The sequence below is a fragment of the Neolamprologus brichardi genome, chromosome 10 (genome assembly GCF_056152115.1).
Source record: "Neolamprologus brichardi isolate AB-2024 chromosome 10, ASM5615211v1, whole genome shotgun sequence".
Classification (NCBI taxonomy): domain Eukaryota; kingdom Metazoa; phylum Chordata; class Actinopteri; order Cichliformes; family Cichlidae; genus Neolamprologus; species Neolamprologus brichardi.
The window spans coordinates 483234-500000 of record NC_142113.1 but is presented as its reverse complement, the minus strand read 5'-3'; the positions used below and the strand labels follow the sequence as shown (position 1 = coordinate 500000).

Below are 16767 nucleotides of genomic sequence, written 5' to 3'. Positions count from 1 at the left end.
TTATGTTCAGAGTTTAGTTTGGCATCATTTTGGCTGAAGCTAAACGCTCCACATCGGGAGCCTCGGGACAATCTGACAGCATTTATCTGAAGGCTGACATCAGCGTCATGTTAAAAACAGGATTACAACAACTGTAACTGTAACAACGCAGGACTCTTGGTTTCTCTGTCTGCAGTTAAAAAACAGAAAATATTTCATTCAATTGAAATTTTAAGAGGAATGTAAACATGAAAAAACATATTTTTGTACCAAATTGTCAGTTTTACATGTGTCAAAAAATATTACCCACACACCGAGATGTACATAAATTCAAAAGAAATACACAAGCATGTATTTCACTTCTGTTGCTGTCAAATACACGTTGAACTATATTTGTCACGTGATCTTATTGCGTTATTGATTATTATTAATTATTAATATCTGTTGTTCGTTTGTAAAACTGTTCTGGTCTCATTAGCTCATCGTTGTCATTGCGCAATAAACTTTGAAGTCAAAGGATTGAAATCGAGTTACCGTCACATTAGTTTGTCTTTGAAGAGAAATACTCACCTGACATCGAAACAAAGTGAACACACAAACATTCTTTACGTTAAATAATTACATATAATTACATGCTATTAGTGTGATTACGTGACTTTTTAAGTGTTGCGGGTTAATATGACCTATTTTGCTCTATTTTCCTTCCATTTAAATGAACATTACAGTTTACGCAGTATTAGGCAAAGTGCACGTGTACGACTCTTTAGTCCGCACACGCTCTTTTTATTAAACGATGTCGTTTCATCCTTATGTGCGTAATGCAGGCAAGTGTAACCTGTTTTCCAGTTGCTCCTCCTGAGACTGTTCAAAATAAAAACTCTGTTGATCTTTTTTATTTCCTCAGTGGACGCTTGGCGGGCTGTGCGATGACTCCTGTTACTGTTTTCAGTTTATTTGAATGGTTTAATATTTTGTTTTAAAAAAGCAACAACCCTAATTTAAATGTAATATAATTTCAAATACCAACATGTAAATGTAAAAGAAATAAACAAAAATAAATGTAAAAACTATATATATATATATATATATATATATATATATATATATATATATATATATATATATATATATATATATATATATATATATATATGGTTTTTCAAAAGTAAAAGCTGTAGTATTGCAGAGTGAAACTGTATCATGTCAGTGCTCATGGTGAAAGCTACATAGTGGCTATTCTGATTTTGCTATTTGAATTCATCTGCAGTGGCCTTGGGGAAGAAATCGTGCCTCAGTTTGACCTCTGATGGGTGCTGGGACAGCAGGTCACTCAGGTGTCTTTGCAGTAGAGAAATGAGCTTCTTGTGCTGTTTATGACGTTATATTTATATTGTAGAGAGTGAACAACAATCCAGAGAAAATACCAACAATCTCAAACTGAGGTTGTGAGAAACATTCTTTACTCTTTACAGTTTATTCGACCTCTAATAGAGGATAGTATTATTTTCTTTACTGGAATTCAGAGACTTTTTGCATTCCCAGAAACTTGATCCTGTTTTTCTGGATATTTTCAGACCTGGATGAAGAGAATCAACTTGATTTCTGTGCCCAGATTCTCGAGCAACCTTACTTCAGTATTAACACGCTGTAAAGTGTACCTCACTGCTTTTTATTTTTATTTGTTTCACTCAATATGGATTTTAAAAAATGTGCTTTTTATGTCTCATTTTGTTGGATTTTAACAGATAAAATGTCCCAGACGTACGGTTAAATTTCATGATAGCAGCGTGAAGCACGGACATACCGTGTGAAAAATACAGAAACATATACTAAGTCATCTGATGGCAGGTCAACCTTTTATACTTGCAGTATAAAAGGTTTCTCAATGTAAAGCTGCTTCTGTCTCTTGTCCATGCACAGTCCACAGCAGAGCCTGGAGTCAGGAGTGACTGTGAGGACATTATTGTGCTGACAGCAAATGTCTGGATTACTGGCATAGTTAGAGAAATTTAACTGGATCGTTTTTGCATTAATGACACAATAACACAATTCATATGTAAAAAAACAACAACAACAATTTAACTTTGTTCTCCTTCTTTTTTCAAACACTTTGTGTTTCTCACATCTCGTCACCTTCTGGCTTTCAGCAGATTTCATGTGAAATAACTTTGATATTAAAAGCAGAATTCGTTCTACAAACTGGTTGATTAGCAGAGACGCTGGTTTACAGTTCGTCTAAGTGTCTTTGCAGGACCTGACTGTGCAGAGATGAACGGCTCCATATTTATGTAGCCTGAAAACGTTTCACTTAGTTTCCAAACCAAACCTTCCACTGTGTGATTGGGACACCGCCATGACGAGGTGACAAAAGAGTTTAGATGAATTATGTCAAGCCTTAACGCTTCAGGCCGATTCTCATATTTCATCGCCCCCTTATTGTCTGTTTTCAGATTTTCCCACACACACTGTGTAAATATGGCAGAGCATACATACATACAGTCGGTAGTAATTGGTTCCATCGTGTATACAAAGAAGGATGCAGCTCAATAATGTTATTAAATTATAGAACACTGTAATAACTTTATATAGTAAAATACATATTTTCAGATTTATTCCCACTGACTCATTTTTGTATGTCAGCTGGCCAACACACAGAATACACAGCTGAGGGCAAATCTCATGCATAGGTGGGAGAATAGTCTTGGAAAGTTAACATCAGAGATTTCCTGTTGATCTGTTGATGTTTAATACTACACGGTCCGATTCTAGAAGAACAGCAGTGGTTCAATCTGCTCCTGTCTGCATGCAAATATCCTTGAACCTCGAAGCTGCTCTCCGATGCATCGATCACATTATGAATGTGTGTAAATGTCAGAAAGCACTTCAATGGAAAACAGAAACAAAGAAAAAAGCACACGTATGAATTCAATGAATGAGGAAAGTTGTGCAAAGTGCTTTGAACTCTTTTGATCCTGTATGTTGGACAGCAGCAACAGTCTCCCCAGTGTCACAAATATCACATGTTTTTACCCTTAATTACACACATAAATAAACAGTTATAGTAGAAAAATGTGCCAAATATTCTAAAAGCTTTTCTGAGATTAAATATTTTTGGTTTAATTCCTCCCAGATTGTAAAAAATACTAAAAACCCAACTTGTTTTTTCTTCCAATGAAAACAAACAATGACAAATTTCCATCAACCTTTTGTAAATAAATCACGACACATTATTTTAATACTCTTCTGATGGCATCAGTATCAAATAAATACAGTTTCCTCTGCTTGACTTTGCAGTGAAATAAAAAATCAGCACGTCTGACGCTTCAGTTATTTAATCTTATTAAGGTCGGCTTCATTTTCTTCATGTAAAAAAGAAAATGAATGTGTGACATTAACTTTGTTCCAGTTTGTCAAAGATATATTTTTAATTTGTCGGGTTTGTGTGACCGATGGAGCCAGCCTGTGTCTGATTGTGTCTCTCTGTGCAGGTCTGGGTGATGGATGGGGGCAGTCAGCAAGGTTCAGTCCTCTGGACAGCATGGCAAAGGAGCTGGGTACCCACCTTTTACAAGTCAGTGTAACCAATAACACCATGTCATCGTTCTGTGCTCTTACAGTTTCCTCTAACGTATCACATGTTGTATGAAACTGACGCCGTGTGTGAAATGAGATCACTGCGAGTGCTGGTGTGCTTTGACATGACAAAGAGCTAAATTTGGACTTAAACGATTATTTTAAATGATTTGGGTTCCTCTGACATTTGCATTTTACACATCTGGGAATAACTTTTGATGCAATGATGCAATATGGTCCTCATATCTCTGCAGAAGAAAGATAAGAATTATATGATGGTGTCATCACATAGCTAACAGTTTCCTCCTGCACACGGCCATCCTGATGACAGATTCAGATTATTAACCCCAGTTTGTTTACAGCATATCCAAACTACCTGCTCACACAACCTGCAGTCATACTAATCACAAGCACTGATGCATGTCAGGGTACAGATCAACAAACCATGAGGTCGAGAATAAATATATTAAAAGTACAAATGTCTAAATCCTCCCGTCAGTGTTAAGTCATCTAACGGCTGAGGGATGATTTTAAGCTTCTGTTTGTTCTACATTCGGTTACAAGGTAACGGTGACCTGAGACAACATCCTGGACTCAAAATGTGTCTAGGATGGATAATCATGTTTCTTCTTTATTTTCCCAGAGTGAACCCAAAGCTCTCGTCTCCCTGTGAGTTTGGGCTTAACAGTACTGCTGAGGGAGTTTCTGCCCTCGATAGACAAAACACTGAACTGGCAGATAAAAGAACATTTTAAGACTTTCTATAAATGCACAATAGAAATTTTCTTATTAACATTAAAAGATTTCAATCTTCTTAACAAATATATTCTCTGTTGAACCTGTTTTATGAAGGACTTTGTGTTCATATCAAACTTGAGTTGATGGTCAAAGACTGTTCTGTTTGTAACTTCACAAATTTGGGTAAAACAGGGCCTGCAGGCTCAGCACCTTGAAGCAGGGGTGGATCTAGAGAAATGTTATTAGGGTGGCCAAATCAAAGCCTTTAAAAAAACAAACTCAGGTGTTACATATGGTTAAATGAATCAAATGCAGTAAGTATACACGTGTTTCTATAACTTAATTATTTCTGTAGCCCACATAATTAAACATTTCAATTACACACGTGAACTTTGATCAGATGTACTGTACAGCCTGTATAATGAATAAATATGTGGCCCAATAAGTATAAAATCCAGAAAGCTACACAACATGGGGCGGTTCACATACAAACACAAGTCTAACTGAAGGTTTTGTTAGAAAAAATAAAACTGTTGCTTAAATTTACATATTACATACGTTATATTATTTCACTGTAAAAACACAGACATGTTTAGTAAATGATTTATTATATATAACTTGAAATGAAAAAACCTGTGCACATATTTGTAAACAGTAAAGTTATATTAAATATTTATCTACGGTACATTTTCCCACCGATAGGAAAGAGTTTTGTTCTTTCTTTACTGTTTTTATGCTGTCCTGAGAAAATGCTTCTTTTAACTGCTTATGCTTCTTTTTTTAATCATAACTCTGGATTTAGTGGCCTGTCATTAAAATTTAAAAACTGGTGCATACTTTGAAGTCCGAACCTTCAAAACAAGCTGAAACACAGACTCCGCGTGGCTGCAGCTTGTTGCTGTGTCAGCTTAAATCGGTCATGTGATTTGGAGGTGCAGCACGTCCGTGGACCACAGAGGGTTAATAACACTCACCTTCAGTCCATTTCCAGACCAACCCACCACCTGTGTGGAATCTGAAATGCCCATATGCTGTTCAAATGTGCTCTGGCACGGTTATAGGCATCTGTTGCTACTGACAACAAGAAGTAAAGCCGGTCCACGCTATGGGCTGAACCATTTGTTAATGGTGGTGGTCAGTTCAATGTTATTCAATTCTAATTGTTGCTGGGATCAAAGTGTTAATGCTACCTTAATTTAATAAACAACGCTGTCATAAGCATAGGGGTGGCAAGAGATCAGTTTAGGGTGGCACATGCCACCCCTCTAGATCCGCCCCTGCCTTGAAGCAAGGACAAGAGGACAGAAAACGTAATTATAAATCTTTTCTCATACCAAGTCCAGCAGCTGTTGGTTTACATCAGAGGTGGGCAACTCCAGGCCTCGAGGGCCGGTGTCCTGCAGGTTTTAGATCTCACCCTGGGTCAACACACCTGAATCACATGATTAGTTCATTACCAGGCCTCTGGAGAACTTCAACACATGGTCAGGAGGAAGGTTATTATCGTTAACGAAAACTAACGAAATAACGAAAACTAGAAGTGAAAAAACATTTTTGTTAACGGAAATAAAAATAAAAACAAAAAAAGGAAAACTAACTAAAACTATAATGAGTGTTCACAAAACTAACTAAAATTAACTGAATTTATAGCAAAAATGTGTTTAGTTTTCATTGATGTGTGCGTGTCATACAAGAGTCAAGGGTGAAAATGAAGTTTAGTTTCCAGATTGTTTTCTTGCTGTGTCTCATTATGCCAGCAGGGGGCAGCACGTTAGTCGAGTCGTCTGTGTCGCTGCTCCGTCCACGCGCAGAATCATGTCAGGAAAAGTCGGGAGCCAGAGTCCAATTTGGGATTACTTTGAATATGACTGTGTTTTGGATAAAGCAAGTGTCTTGTAGTGGAAACAGACAAATTATGAGGGACATTTCTAAAGGGAAAAAAATCCCACAAACCTTAAAGTGCACTTGAAAAGCTCACACAAGAAGGCTAACCTAGCTTAGCTTGAGAAGGTAAGGGAGCACACTCAACCCTCATCCCCAGAAACAGAAGCTAACCCCAGGCAAGGCAGCGTGATGCATCCCGAGACAACAGGACGGGGATATCTACACAACTGTGTGAGTCAATTACCTTCAAAAAGTTTATCAATTCACTTGAACCAAAATTACGAACACCCGGTGCTGCGAGAGTTAATAGTCTCATTGGGGCCAAGATATACATTTTATAGTTGCCTGGTATCAATGGTTGTTCATCTGCCTTTATTTATTTAAAGAACCCATAGGTGGGAATGTGAGTTGTCTGTCTCTGCGTGTTAGCCCTGCGACAGACAGGCGACCTGTCCAGGGTGCAGTATGGTAGCTGGAATAGCAACACACCCAAGGATGAGCAGAATGACTGATATGATGAAACTGGGATTTTGTTACACTTAATTATTGCAAACACAACTAAAACTATAACTGAAACTAAGGATTTTCAAAAAAATAAAAACTAAACTAAACTAGCAAACAATTGGTAAAAACTAATTAAAACTGATATAAAATTGAAAATCTGAAGTCAAAACTAAATAAAAATAAAAACTAAGGAAAATTGCAAAACTATTAAAACCCTGATCAGGAGGTCACTTAGCAATTTAAATCAGCTGTGTTGGATCAAGGACACGTCTAAAACCTGCAGGACACCGACCCTCGAGGCCTGGAGTTGCCCACCCCTGGTTTACATACTAAAAAGACAAATGTGGCAAATGTGTAAATGATATATGTATTTGTATATGTATGTAAGTTTTCCGTTTTCATGTCTCAGACTGCTTATTGTGTCTGTTTTTTTGTTTGTTTGTTTCTTGTTGTTGTTGTTTTTTGTTCTATTTTGTATAAACAGAAAAAGTAAATAAAAATAAATAAATAAATAAATAAATAAAAAGATCTGGCGACAGGACACAGCCCCGAGGTGAACCAGAGCTTGACATGACTCTGACGGACACTCGTCCATTAGCAAGGACCTGTTGAACTCTGTCAGTAAGAAAGTGTAAAATCAGCATCAGCTGGTCTGGGAGTTTAAAATAACGTGTCTCCATCAGAATATGAATCTTATTAAAAGCTGAGGAGAAATCTGCAAAACAGATGCATGAGAACTGGGTTTAGTGCTAATAGACTTAATGTGAATAGTTTAGCGTCATCCACACTTACTTGGTTGATAAGCAAATGGCAAACAATCAAGTTTTCCATTAATAAAGTGCAGCATTTCATTTCACTGCTGATGATCTGCAGATTTATGTCCCTTTAAAAGCAGGCTCAGACCATCTGCAGCTCATATTACGCTGACGATGTCAAACTGTGGATGTCATTAAATATTTTAAAGCTAAATGAAAATAAAACTGAGGTTGTCACTTTTGGCAACGTTAATCATATCGACAGCACTCTGGGCGCCTTTTCCTCGTATTGTAAAACGCGTGTAAAAAACCTCGGTGTCTACATTGATGGTTCTTTTAAAGTGAATAAGCAGGTGAGTGCAGCAGTTCAGTCCTGCTTCTTTCAGTTAAGACAGCTGGCTAAGGTAAAGCCATCCCTCCCAGCTAACGTCTTTGAGCATGTTAGTCACCTTTTCCTTACTTGTTCCTTACTCCTCTCTGCCTATGCTCCAGGGAAAACCACGAGGTCTAGCTCAAAACTAATGCTGTCCATCCCACGGACTAATCTCACATCCCGTGGTGATAGATCCTTCTCTGTGGCAGGTCCCAGAGTCTGGAATAGTCTCCCCTTAAATATTAGATCTGCACAAACACTTGAGCATTTTAACTCATTACTAAAGACACATTTCTATGCCCTGGCCTTTAACACACTATGACCCAAGCATTTTGGTCTTATTTGAATTAGTTTAGTTATTGTTTTAATTCTTTTATTGTCCTATTATTGTTTTTTATTGTTATTATTGTATTACATTGTTGCTTTTTAATGCCATTTTTACATTGTTAAGCAGTTTGTGCAGCATCGGCTGTTTGAAATGTGCTATAGAAATAAACTTGACCTTGACCTTAAAGGACACAATAATACTGTTTAGGATCTTTTCAAAGGTTTCCATTACTAGTCATGCAAGTACAGCTGCTATGCATTAGCATACGGATTAATGGAGGGCATATTTTTGATTCCCTGCCAGGCAGCTGTAAGGTTTTTATTTCTATAATTCACCTCAATTTTAGCCTTATAATTTGTTTAGCCTTTTTAATTTCGTACCTCTCTGGAGACAGCTTTTTTCTCAGGAACGTCTCCACATGTGTATATCAGTTTCTTTGTTACTGATGAATGCTTTGATTTCCTTGGTTATCCAACGTTTCTTTTTTGGATAAATAACTTTTTAGGTGGAGTCCAGACAAAAGTGATATATGATGAGTCCAATGTTCCCTCTAAGCTGCGCGCTGCTGACTCGCTCTCTGCGCACAGAAAATCTGCGTTGCACACAAAAAAAAAATCTAACCTGAATTGAAATGAAAATAAATCCGTTAACAATTCTGTTCTGCAGTGTTAGTCAGTGACTGGCTGCTCCTGTATGGGATCAGAACGATGTCACCTTATCCCAAAGTCCAGCCAATGATGCGATTCACATTCGTATATACGCAGCTAATCAACGTGGTTGACAGGCTATGACAGCGTCCTTATGTGCGACACCGGTGTTTTAGCAAAGCGGCTGATGTGGAGTGAAGCCACGTTAATGACAACGTGTACAACCATTGGAGATGTGAGCAGGACAGACGGAACAACTGACGGACAAAGTGTGGACTTTATACCAGTTTTTAAATTGTATTGATCGGCCGTAAAACCAGAGATATGATAAAATATCTGCAATGTTTGTTTTTCTTCCTGAATACTGTCGTTGTTTATATTTACTGCGGGAAGAAACGGTAAAAACTGCGTTTTATAAGGAAAACGCTTGAAAGCCTGAGAGCAAAAACAAAAACTCCCTCAGCCTTTCCTATTGGTGGAAAAATGTATCATGTCGACCAATCAAAAAATGATATGGCAACATGGCATTTAGTTGTTTAGGGAGGGGGAAGTTTCAGGAGTGACGGCGTGTTTTGAGATGTGAGAGATTTGCAACGTTTAGCGCAAATGTTGTGTAGTTAGTGTGTAGTTAGCGTGTAGTGTAGTCAATAGTGTTGTGTGTGTCAGAACAATGAGGCGACTGCTGAGTGTTACAGGTGTTACAGCAGTGATACATCTGCTGCTGTCAGGCCTGCAGGTATCAGGGTGTTGTTCTCCTTCATCTCATAGTGACAGAAATTATTTTTGGAGTGGCACAAATAATTTGTGTGGCATCAGATTTGATGCAGAACAGCTGATTGTTCTGTAAATAGTTTGAAATGTTTATTTAAAAACGCCCTGGCTGCATTTTTAGGTAAACAGCTGCAAAAAACTTTGTTGTTTGCCAAACTCAGTAACTTTTTTGAAGAAGTAACTATATAATTAATTGCCCAACATTGGTCATTATTTACTGTATTTGCTGACAGAGTTACAGACTCTCTCCCAGACCACAGACTCATAATACAGTCAGAGCTTTATATAAAAAGAAGAAGAAGTTGTGTTTTCAAAATTGGAGTTCAAGTTATTTTTAATTTTCATTGTAAGTGGGCTAAAGCAGTTAATTAAAAGTCGTCTAACATAAATGCTGCAATTTGATTACTTTAATAAACATGTAACTTGGATGATTCGATGCTGGCGTGACTGTCATGGTGAATTGGGTTAAAGGACTCAGGTGCGAGACTCCTTGCAGAGTGACAGTGAATTTATTCACAGTGAAAAATAAGGCAACAGTTTGAGTCTGTAATCCAAAAAGGGCAGTGCAGTGATACGGTGGCTTCTCCCCGTGGTGACAGTGCAGTGACAATCCAAAACAACCCCTGGATCCTGGAGGCAGATGGGAAAAACACACGCACGGTAACGAAAACGTTCTCTCTCCTTCACAAACTAGGTATGCTAATCGCGACTACGCTACCAGGTTTAGCTCAACGTTCCAGCGTTGGTTGTGACTCGAAATTCACAGGGCAAGTAGAAGCATCGGAGTGAGACTGTTAACAGCTCAATGTCACGAGAGCTTCTCACGAGCCACCACAGTGTTAAAGGACCGTTTCTGATGTAGAAGCACCTCCCCATTGCTTGTTGGTGGTTTCCACTGAACGGTCCAGACAGAGAGGGATGCAGCTCCTTCTCCTGATCTGGATGGCAGAGCCATGTCTTGATGAAGGCCACGAGTGTTTTTCACGTCATGTTTCAGTGTGACCCAAGCTTTCTAGCTCATCCATCTTTTTCCATAAGGACTCTACATTGGACAAGAGCATTGTAGGGAGAACCGGCGGCTTTTGGCAGTCATTAAGGTATGTTTACCTGAATGGTCTTCAAATTCCACCTCATCCAACTGAGCAAAATGCCCTCCATCATCAATAAATGGAAGGCGTTTGGAACCACCAGGACCCTTTCTGGAGCTGGCCACCTGACCAGTCTGAGCAACTGGGATAGAAGGGTCTTAGTTATGGAGGTAGCTAAGAACCTGATGGTTACTGTGACAAAACTCCAGTATTGCTCTGTGGAGAGCCTAGCAGTAGGACAACCATTTCTGCAGCACTCCTACAGTCAGTCCTGCATAGTAGAGTGGCCAGATGGAAGCCATTACTCAGTAACGTGTCTGTGAAGGCTCTCAGTCATCCAGGTCATCGTAGTCAGTAACACATCCTGGTTGAACATCTTTGGAGAGATCTAAACATGCATGTGACTGTGCATCAATGCTCCACATCCAACCTGATGGACCTTCGGTGGTTCTGCAAAGAAGAGTGAGAGAAACTGCCCTAAATAGGTGTGCCAAGCATGTATCATCGTACTCAAAAAAACTGAGGCTGTATTGTGGCCAAAGGTACTTGAACAAAGTACTGAGCAAACTGAAGCACCTCCCACAGAGACAGGGTTGAATGCCTTCTCTAAGTAGGCACACGTAGTCTGGTTTTGCAAACTCCCATGAACCTCAAGTATCCTCAAGAGGATAAGGAGCTGGTCCAGTGTACCATGACCAGGATGAAACTGCATTGTTCCTGCTGTATCCGAGGTTCGACTGATGAAAGGAATCTTCTTCTCAGCATCTTGGCATAGACTTTCACAGTGAGGGTGCAAAATGTGATTCACCTATAGTGACAAGTCTCTATCATACAAAGAAGAATACACATGATTAGCCAAAGCTCATTTAAAATTAACTTTTCTTTTTGGAAAACATGGACACCATTTTGTCAGGACTAAGGACTCCAGCTTGTTATCAGCACTCAGTTCGAAACCTGCACCTTTGATAGGAAGGGGGTGCGTTCGTGCCTGTGAAATCGGCAGCTTGCACATCTGGAAAGGCACCATCAGCTGCCATGTGTAGCTTTTTGAGTAATACTGTTTGGCTAATACTGTCATGACAAGCACCAAAGAGTTCAGGCTACAGGTCTGCATAGCCGCCTCACCAACAGAGGTGTGGAACATTTTCTCTTCACCCGAGAGTCCAGAACATGCAGTTGCAAATCTGAAACTATGTTGACACTATTCACTCACCCATCCAAACCATCAGGTGTCAGAATGACTTTCATGGCCACAGGTGTATAAAATCAAGCACCTAGGCATGAGTTAGACTGCTTCTACTTTTGTGAAAGAAGAGTCACTCTGAGGAGCTCGGTGAATTCTAACATGGTATCATGATAGGATGCCATTTGTGCAACAAGTTCAGTCATGGAAATACCTTGTGGGCAAGATGGCGGATGTAGCAGGTGGTGGTGCAGGCGTAGCTCCGACTTTCAAACGGTCACGATTAAAACCAGATCATATAAAAAAACTGATGGAGGGGTGATTGTAGAGGACGAACTGCTTAATTTCCTTGCTGTAAAAATCAAAACTTTAAGTCAGGATGAAGTTGTGTTGTTGGCCACGAACACATTTGAGTCCGAGGGGACTGAAGCAGGGCTGGACTGGGACAAAAAATCATCCCGGGCATTTTGACTGGTGACCGGCCCACCATGGTATTATAGGAAAAACCATAAATCCTTTGAATGAAAACAAACGCTGTTGTCACAGTGATGTACACTGTCTTGCTGGTATATATGTATCAGTCTAATAAACTTAAACCTGCACCATCCTCCCTATTCTGGTATTTTAAACAGTACCTGAAAGTAGACTGTTGGTCGAGTTAACCTCCTGAACACAACACATGGTGAAAACCTGACATTAAGACAGAGGAGACTAGAGGTGAGACATGACCATTACTGATTACTGATGACAGATTTAGATATATTTTCATAAACCATTCATTTGCCACATCAATAAACAGCATGGCAGGGCAAAATATTTTTTCTAACATGGCAACCTTTAAAAAGTGAAAGGAGACAGAAAGACAGGTGAGAAAGAATAAAACTGACTTTTTGATGGCATTTTACACACAGTACTGGTGCAGTATCTAGAAAATGTGGGAAAAATCCTGGCATCATGTACAGTACTTACTTCTGAAGAAATAATGATGGGATCCTAAAAAAATTACTATGTACAATAATGGATTTCTATACATTTTACATCAGATGAAAACTTTGGTTGTAAGATTCAGATAATTATTTATTCAAAGTGAGAAATTTTAAATGAGAATAAGAAAGTATTTCTTTGTGCCCCCCTCTCCCTGTTAATGCCCTACCTGCCCCCTGGCAACACTTTGCTAGACCCGCCCCTGCACAGTTACCAGCTGTCAGCTACACAGAAAAGGATCCTGGTGTTATTTGTCTCTCAGAAACAGTTCATAACTTCAACTCATCCATGTCACCTAAAAGGTAAACCTGTTTCTCCATCACAGCTCTGATGATTCAGTAAGGACGTCTCCTGGTTTCATCTTCATGTTTCCCTCTCACCACATATCCAAACCCACATCATGACCAGCAGCTTTACAGCTGTGGCTCCAGCAAACATCAGCTGATACTAGAAATTAATATTAAATATATTCTAACAACAGCTGATCAAGTTTAAAGGCGCTGCTGTTGTTTAGCGCGACATTCGCCGGTTTCCCCGTTCTGGCGCAAAGTGGGAGATAAACAAAGAAGAGATAAAAGCCGATCAGCTGATCATTGATCAGTTTCATGATTTGATCTGTTTTGATATGTAGAACCAAGCAGGATAAACAGCTAAATTTCCCTTTGTTTAAACTGGCCCAAAAAACTCTTGAAGTTCATAAAAAGGTGAAATACCTCGGTCACTTTATTACTGAGTAAATGAATGATGATGATAACATATACAGACAGCGGTGTAAGCTCTATGTGCAGGCAAATGCTACTGCACGCAAATTCAGCTTTTGTTCACTTCCAGTTAAAGTGGCTTTGTTTAAAGCGTATTGCACACCGCTATGTACTGCCCCCTTGTGGTCATCCTACAAACAATGTAGCATGCAGAAGCTGCATGTTGCATATAATGATGCGATGAGAATCCTTTGCAGGATACCTAGAAGGGGTAGTGCCAGCCAGATGTTTGTAGCTGTGGGTGTTTGGACTTTTAAAGCACTTTTAAGAAAGTTAATGTTCAATTTTAGAGAACGACTGGATGGTTCGAGTAACAGTATAATTTTAGCACTCACAGATCCGACAGTGAGTGGTTCCCGTTACTCATCCAGTCTGAGAAAGCACTGGTTAAAGTGTTTGTGTATTTATTGATTTCTTTTAAGTAATTGTGTTTTATGTATATTATGGTTTTATATTTTTACAAATGCTTTATATATTTATATATATATATACATATATATTTTTTAAGGTTTATACCTTGTGTTTTATTTTATGGGGGGGGGGGGGGGGTCTGTCTTGTTTTTATGGACATGAAGTCTGCCAATAAAGATTGATTGATTGATTGATTGATTGACCTCACTACAAAATATTCCAAAGGTAACTGTTAAAAAGGTGAAAGATTGGGAATGATAGTAACTCAGTTTGGTGGATTTTGCTGAGGCGTTGTTTTTCAGAAGCCAGGCACGGCCCCATAGTTCCACTGGAAGGAACTCTCAGTGCTGCAAAATACCCACCAAAAGACATTTGGCAGAGTGGAGAGTGGACAGTGCATTGAGCTCGACATCTCTGTGCCCTTCTTGCGCTTTACTTAGAACCAGTTTGTCTTGGGAGACCCTACCAGGGATCTCCAGACAACATAGCCCCTATAGGCACACAAACCTCTCCATCATGATAAGGTGGTGATTCATGGATGGGTGCGAAATACTAATTTGTTCATGAAGTCACATTTTGTGATATATGGTAGTTATTTGTACAGCCAGAGCTTTTGTGCAGGCAAGACCCAGAGTTGTACTGACACGTGATAACCCAACTGATTCAATTCAAATCTGTCATGAGAAGCTGTGTGTGGGAGGGAGGATAGGACTCAAAATGCAGGACCCAGAAGTGGGACTAAACTTGTCATCAGCTTTATTGCCAGAATTGCAGAATGCTATTACTATTTATTTAAATTCTTTCTTTCAGATTGGTGCAGCGGCTGCAGTGATGCAGACGTTGTACCAGTCCATCATGGTGAAGAGAGCTGAGTGTAAAAGCGAAGCTCTCAATTTACCGGTTGATCTACTTCCATACCCTCACCTATGGTAATGAGCTGTGGGTAGTGACCGAAAAAACGAGATTGCAGATACAAGCAGCAGAAATGGGCTTCCTCCGAAGGGTGGCTGGCCTCTCCCTTAGAGATAGAGTGGAAAATTCAGCCATCCGGGAGGGGCTCAGAGGCCCTGGGGCAGACCCAGGACACTTTGGAGAGATTATATCTTTCGGGTGACCTGGAAATGCATTGGTGTTCCCCCAGATAAGCTGGAGGAGGTGGCTGGGGAGAGGGAGGTCTGGTCTCCTCTTATTAGGCTGCTGCCCCTGTACCCCGGCCCTGGATAAGCAGAAGAAGATGGATGGATGGATGGATGGATACTTTCTCTCCAAATAATTTGGAGGAAGCTGAGTTAACTTCAGCTTCCTCCAAACCATCAACAGATCTCTTAGACTGTATTGTTACAAGACTGCTCAAAGAAGTCCTACCATTAATTTATTCATCAATCTTAAATATGAAAAATCTCTTTCAGTTAATGAACTTTATGTTGGCAGTAATTAGACCATTACTTTAAAAGCCATCGCTTGACCCAACTGTCTTGGCTAATTATAGGCCAATCTCCAACCCTCCTTTTAGCTGTAAACACCTAACTGATCATCCACAGAGGAATTTATTTATTTCAAGAGTTTCAGTCCGGCTTCAGATTTTCTTATGGACTATAACAGCAGACCCATATCTATGCATGTCCTACTAGACCTCAGGGCAGGTCTAGTAGTTATCGTCAACATAACTTGTTAATACTACCTTCATTGTTGCTCTCTCCCTCAGACTCTAGATGGATTTGTTTTTGTTGTTGCATCAGATGGAAAAATCATGTACATTTCAGAAACGGCATCAGTGCACCTTGGTCTGTCACAGGTAAGACAATCCACCTCAGCACTCCCTCATGTGGACTAGTATACCCAGGATTAAGTTTAGATTTTCTGAACCAAACAATCTGGAGAAAAATGTATAAGTAACATAGAAGCATGTGTCATGTAACAACTGAGTTTTCAACACACTTCAGACATGGCATAAGTAGAGCACTATTTTGTTTCTATATGAATTTAATGCATTTGTGCAACTAATCACTAAATGTTCCAAATGTGTGTGCTGCAGGTGGAGCTAACAGGAAACAGTATATTTGAGTACATCCACCCATCAGACCATGATGAGATGACAGCAGTGCTGAGTCTCCGCCAGGCCCCACAGCATCACTTCTTGCCAGGTACTTAAAGACCTTATGTCTCCATTGTGTGCCACACAGTGGTAGTTGATATTTTATTCTTGAAGTGAATTAACTGTTTGTTCTTCGATGCTGTCCATGCCTGGCTGTTCCTCTTGTCTATCCTCCGGGTTGCGGTGTGCTACTGAAGTATGGGATGCATGATTAGAACCGTCTGTCTTGGCCAGCCTCCCTTGGCACCATCTGTAACACCCCTCCTACTACAATGATGTTATGATGGGATATACATACAAAAGATATTTTAAAAATTTATAATATATGCCTAGGTTTGCAGAGGTCATTGATTGATTGATTGACTGATTGATTGAATCTTTATTTTGAACATGTTGAAAAAGTACAACAACATAGAATTAAGAAAATGTGCCCCATGTTCTGATTGTGTGTACAAGCCAACTCTGCCTCCTGTGAAAGGAAATCAGCTACAACTACCTGAGTCCCCAGCCTATGGACCACCTTGAATTTAAAAGGCTGAAGTTTCAAAATCCACTGGGTGTTGGCATCTCTCATGCAACAGAGCCACTGCAGTGGGGTACAATCCAGCAGAGGGTGAATGGGCATCTCAGGAGGTAATAGCAAAGAGAGTGTGCCGCCCACCAGATTGCCAAGCCCTCTTTTTCAACAGTACT

General features: G+C 39.6%; 1 protein-coding gene across 1 annotated transcript in view; it reads left to right on the top strand.

Moving 5' to 3' along the window:
- sim2 (SIM bHLH transcription factor 2) overlaps positions 1 to 16767 on the top strand; it is a 41165-nt gene that overhangs the window by 1484 nt on the left and 22914 nt on the right. The window contains exons 2-4 of the mRNA XM_087846979.1: positions 3468 to 3550; positions 15685 to 15774; positions 16015 to 16123. Coding sequence (XP_087703105.1) covers positions 3468 to 3550; positions 15685 to 15774; positions 16015 to 16123 — 282 coding nt within the window. The remainder of the gene's footprint in view (positions 1 to 3467; positions 3551 to 15684; positions 15775 to 16014; positions 16124 to 16767) is intronic.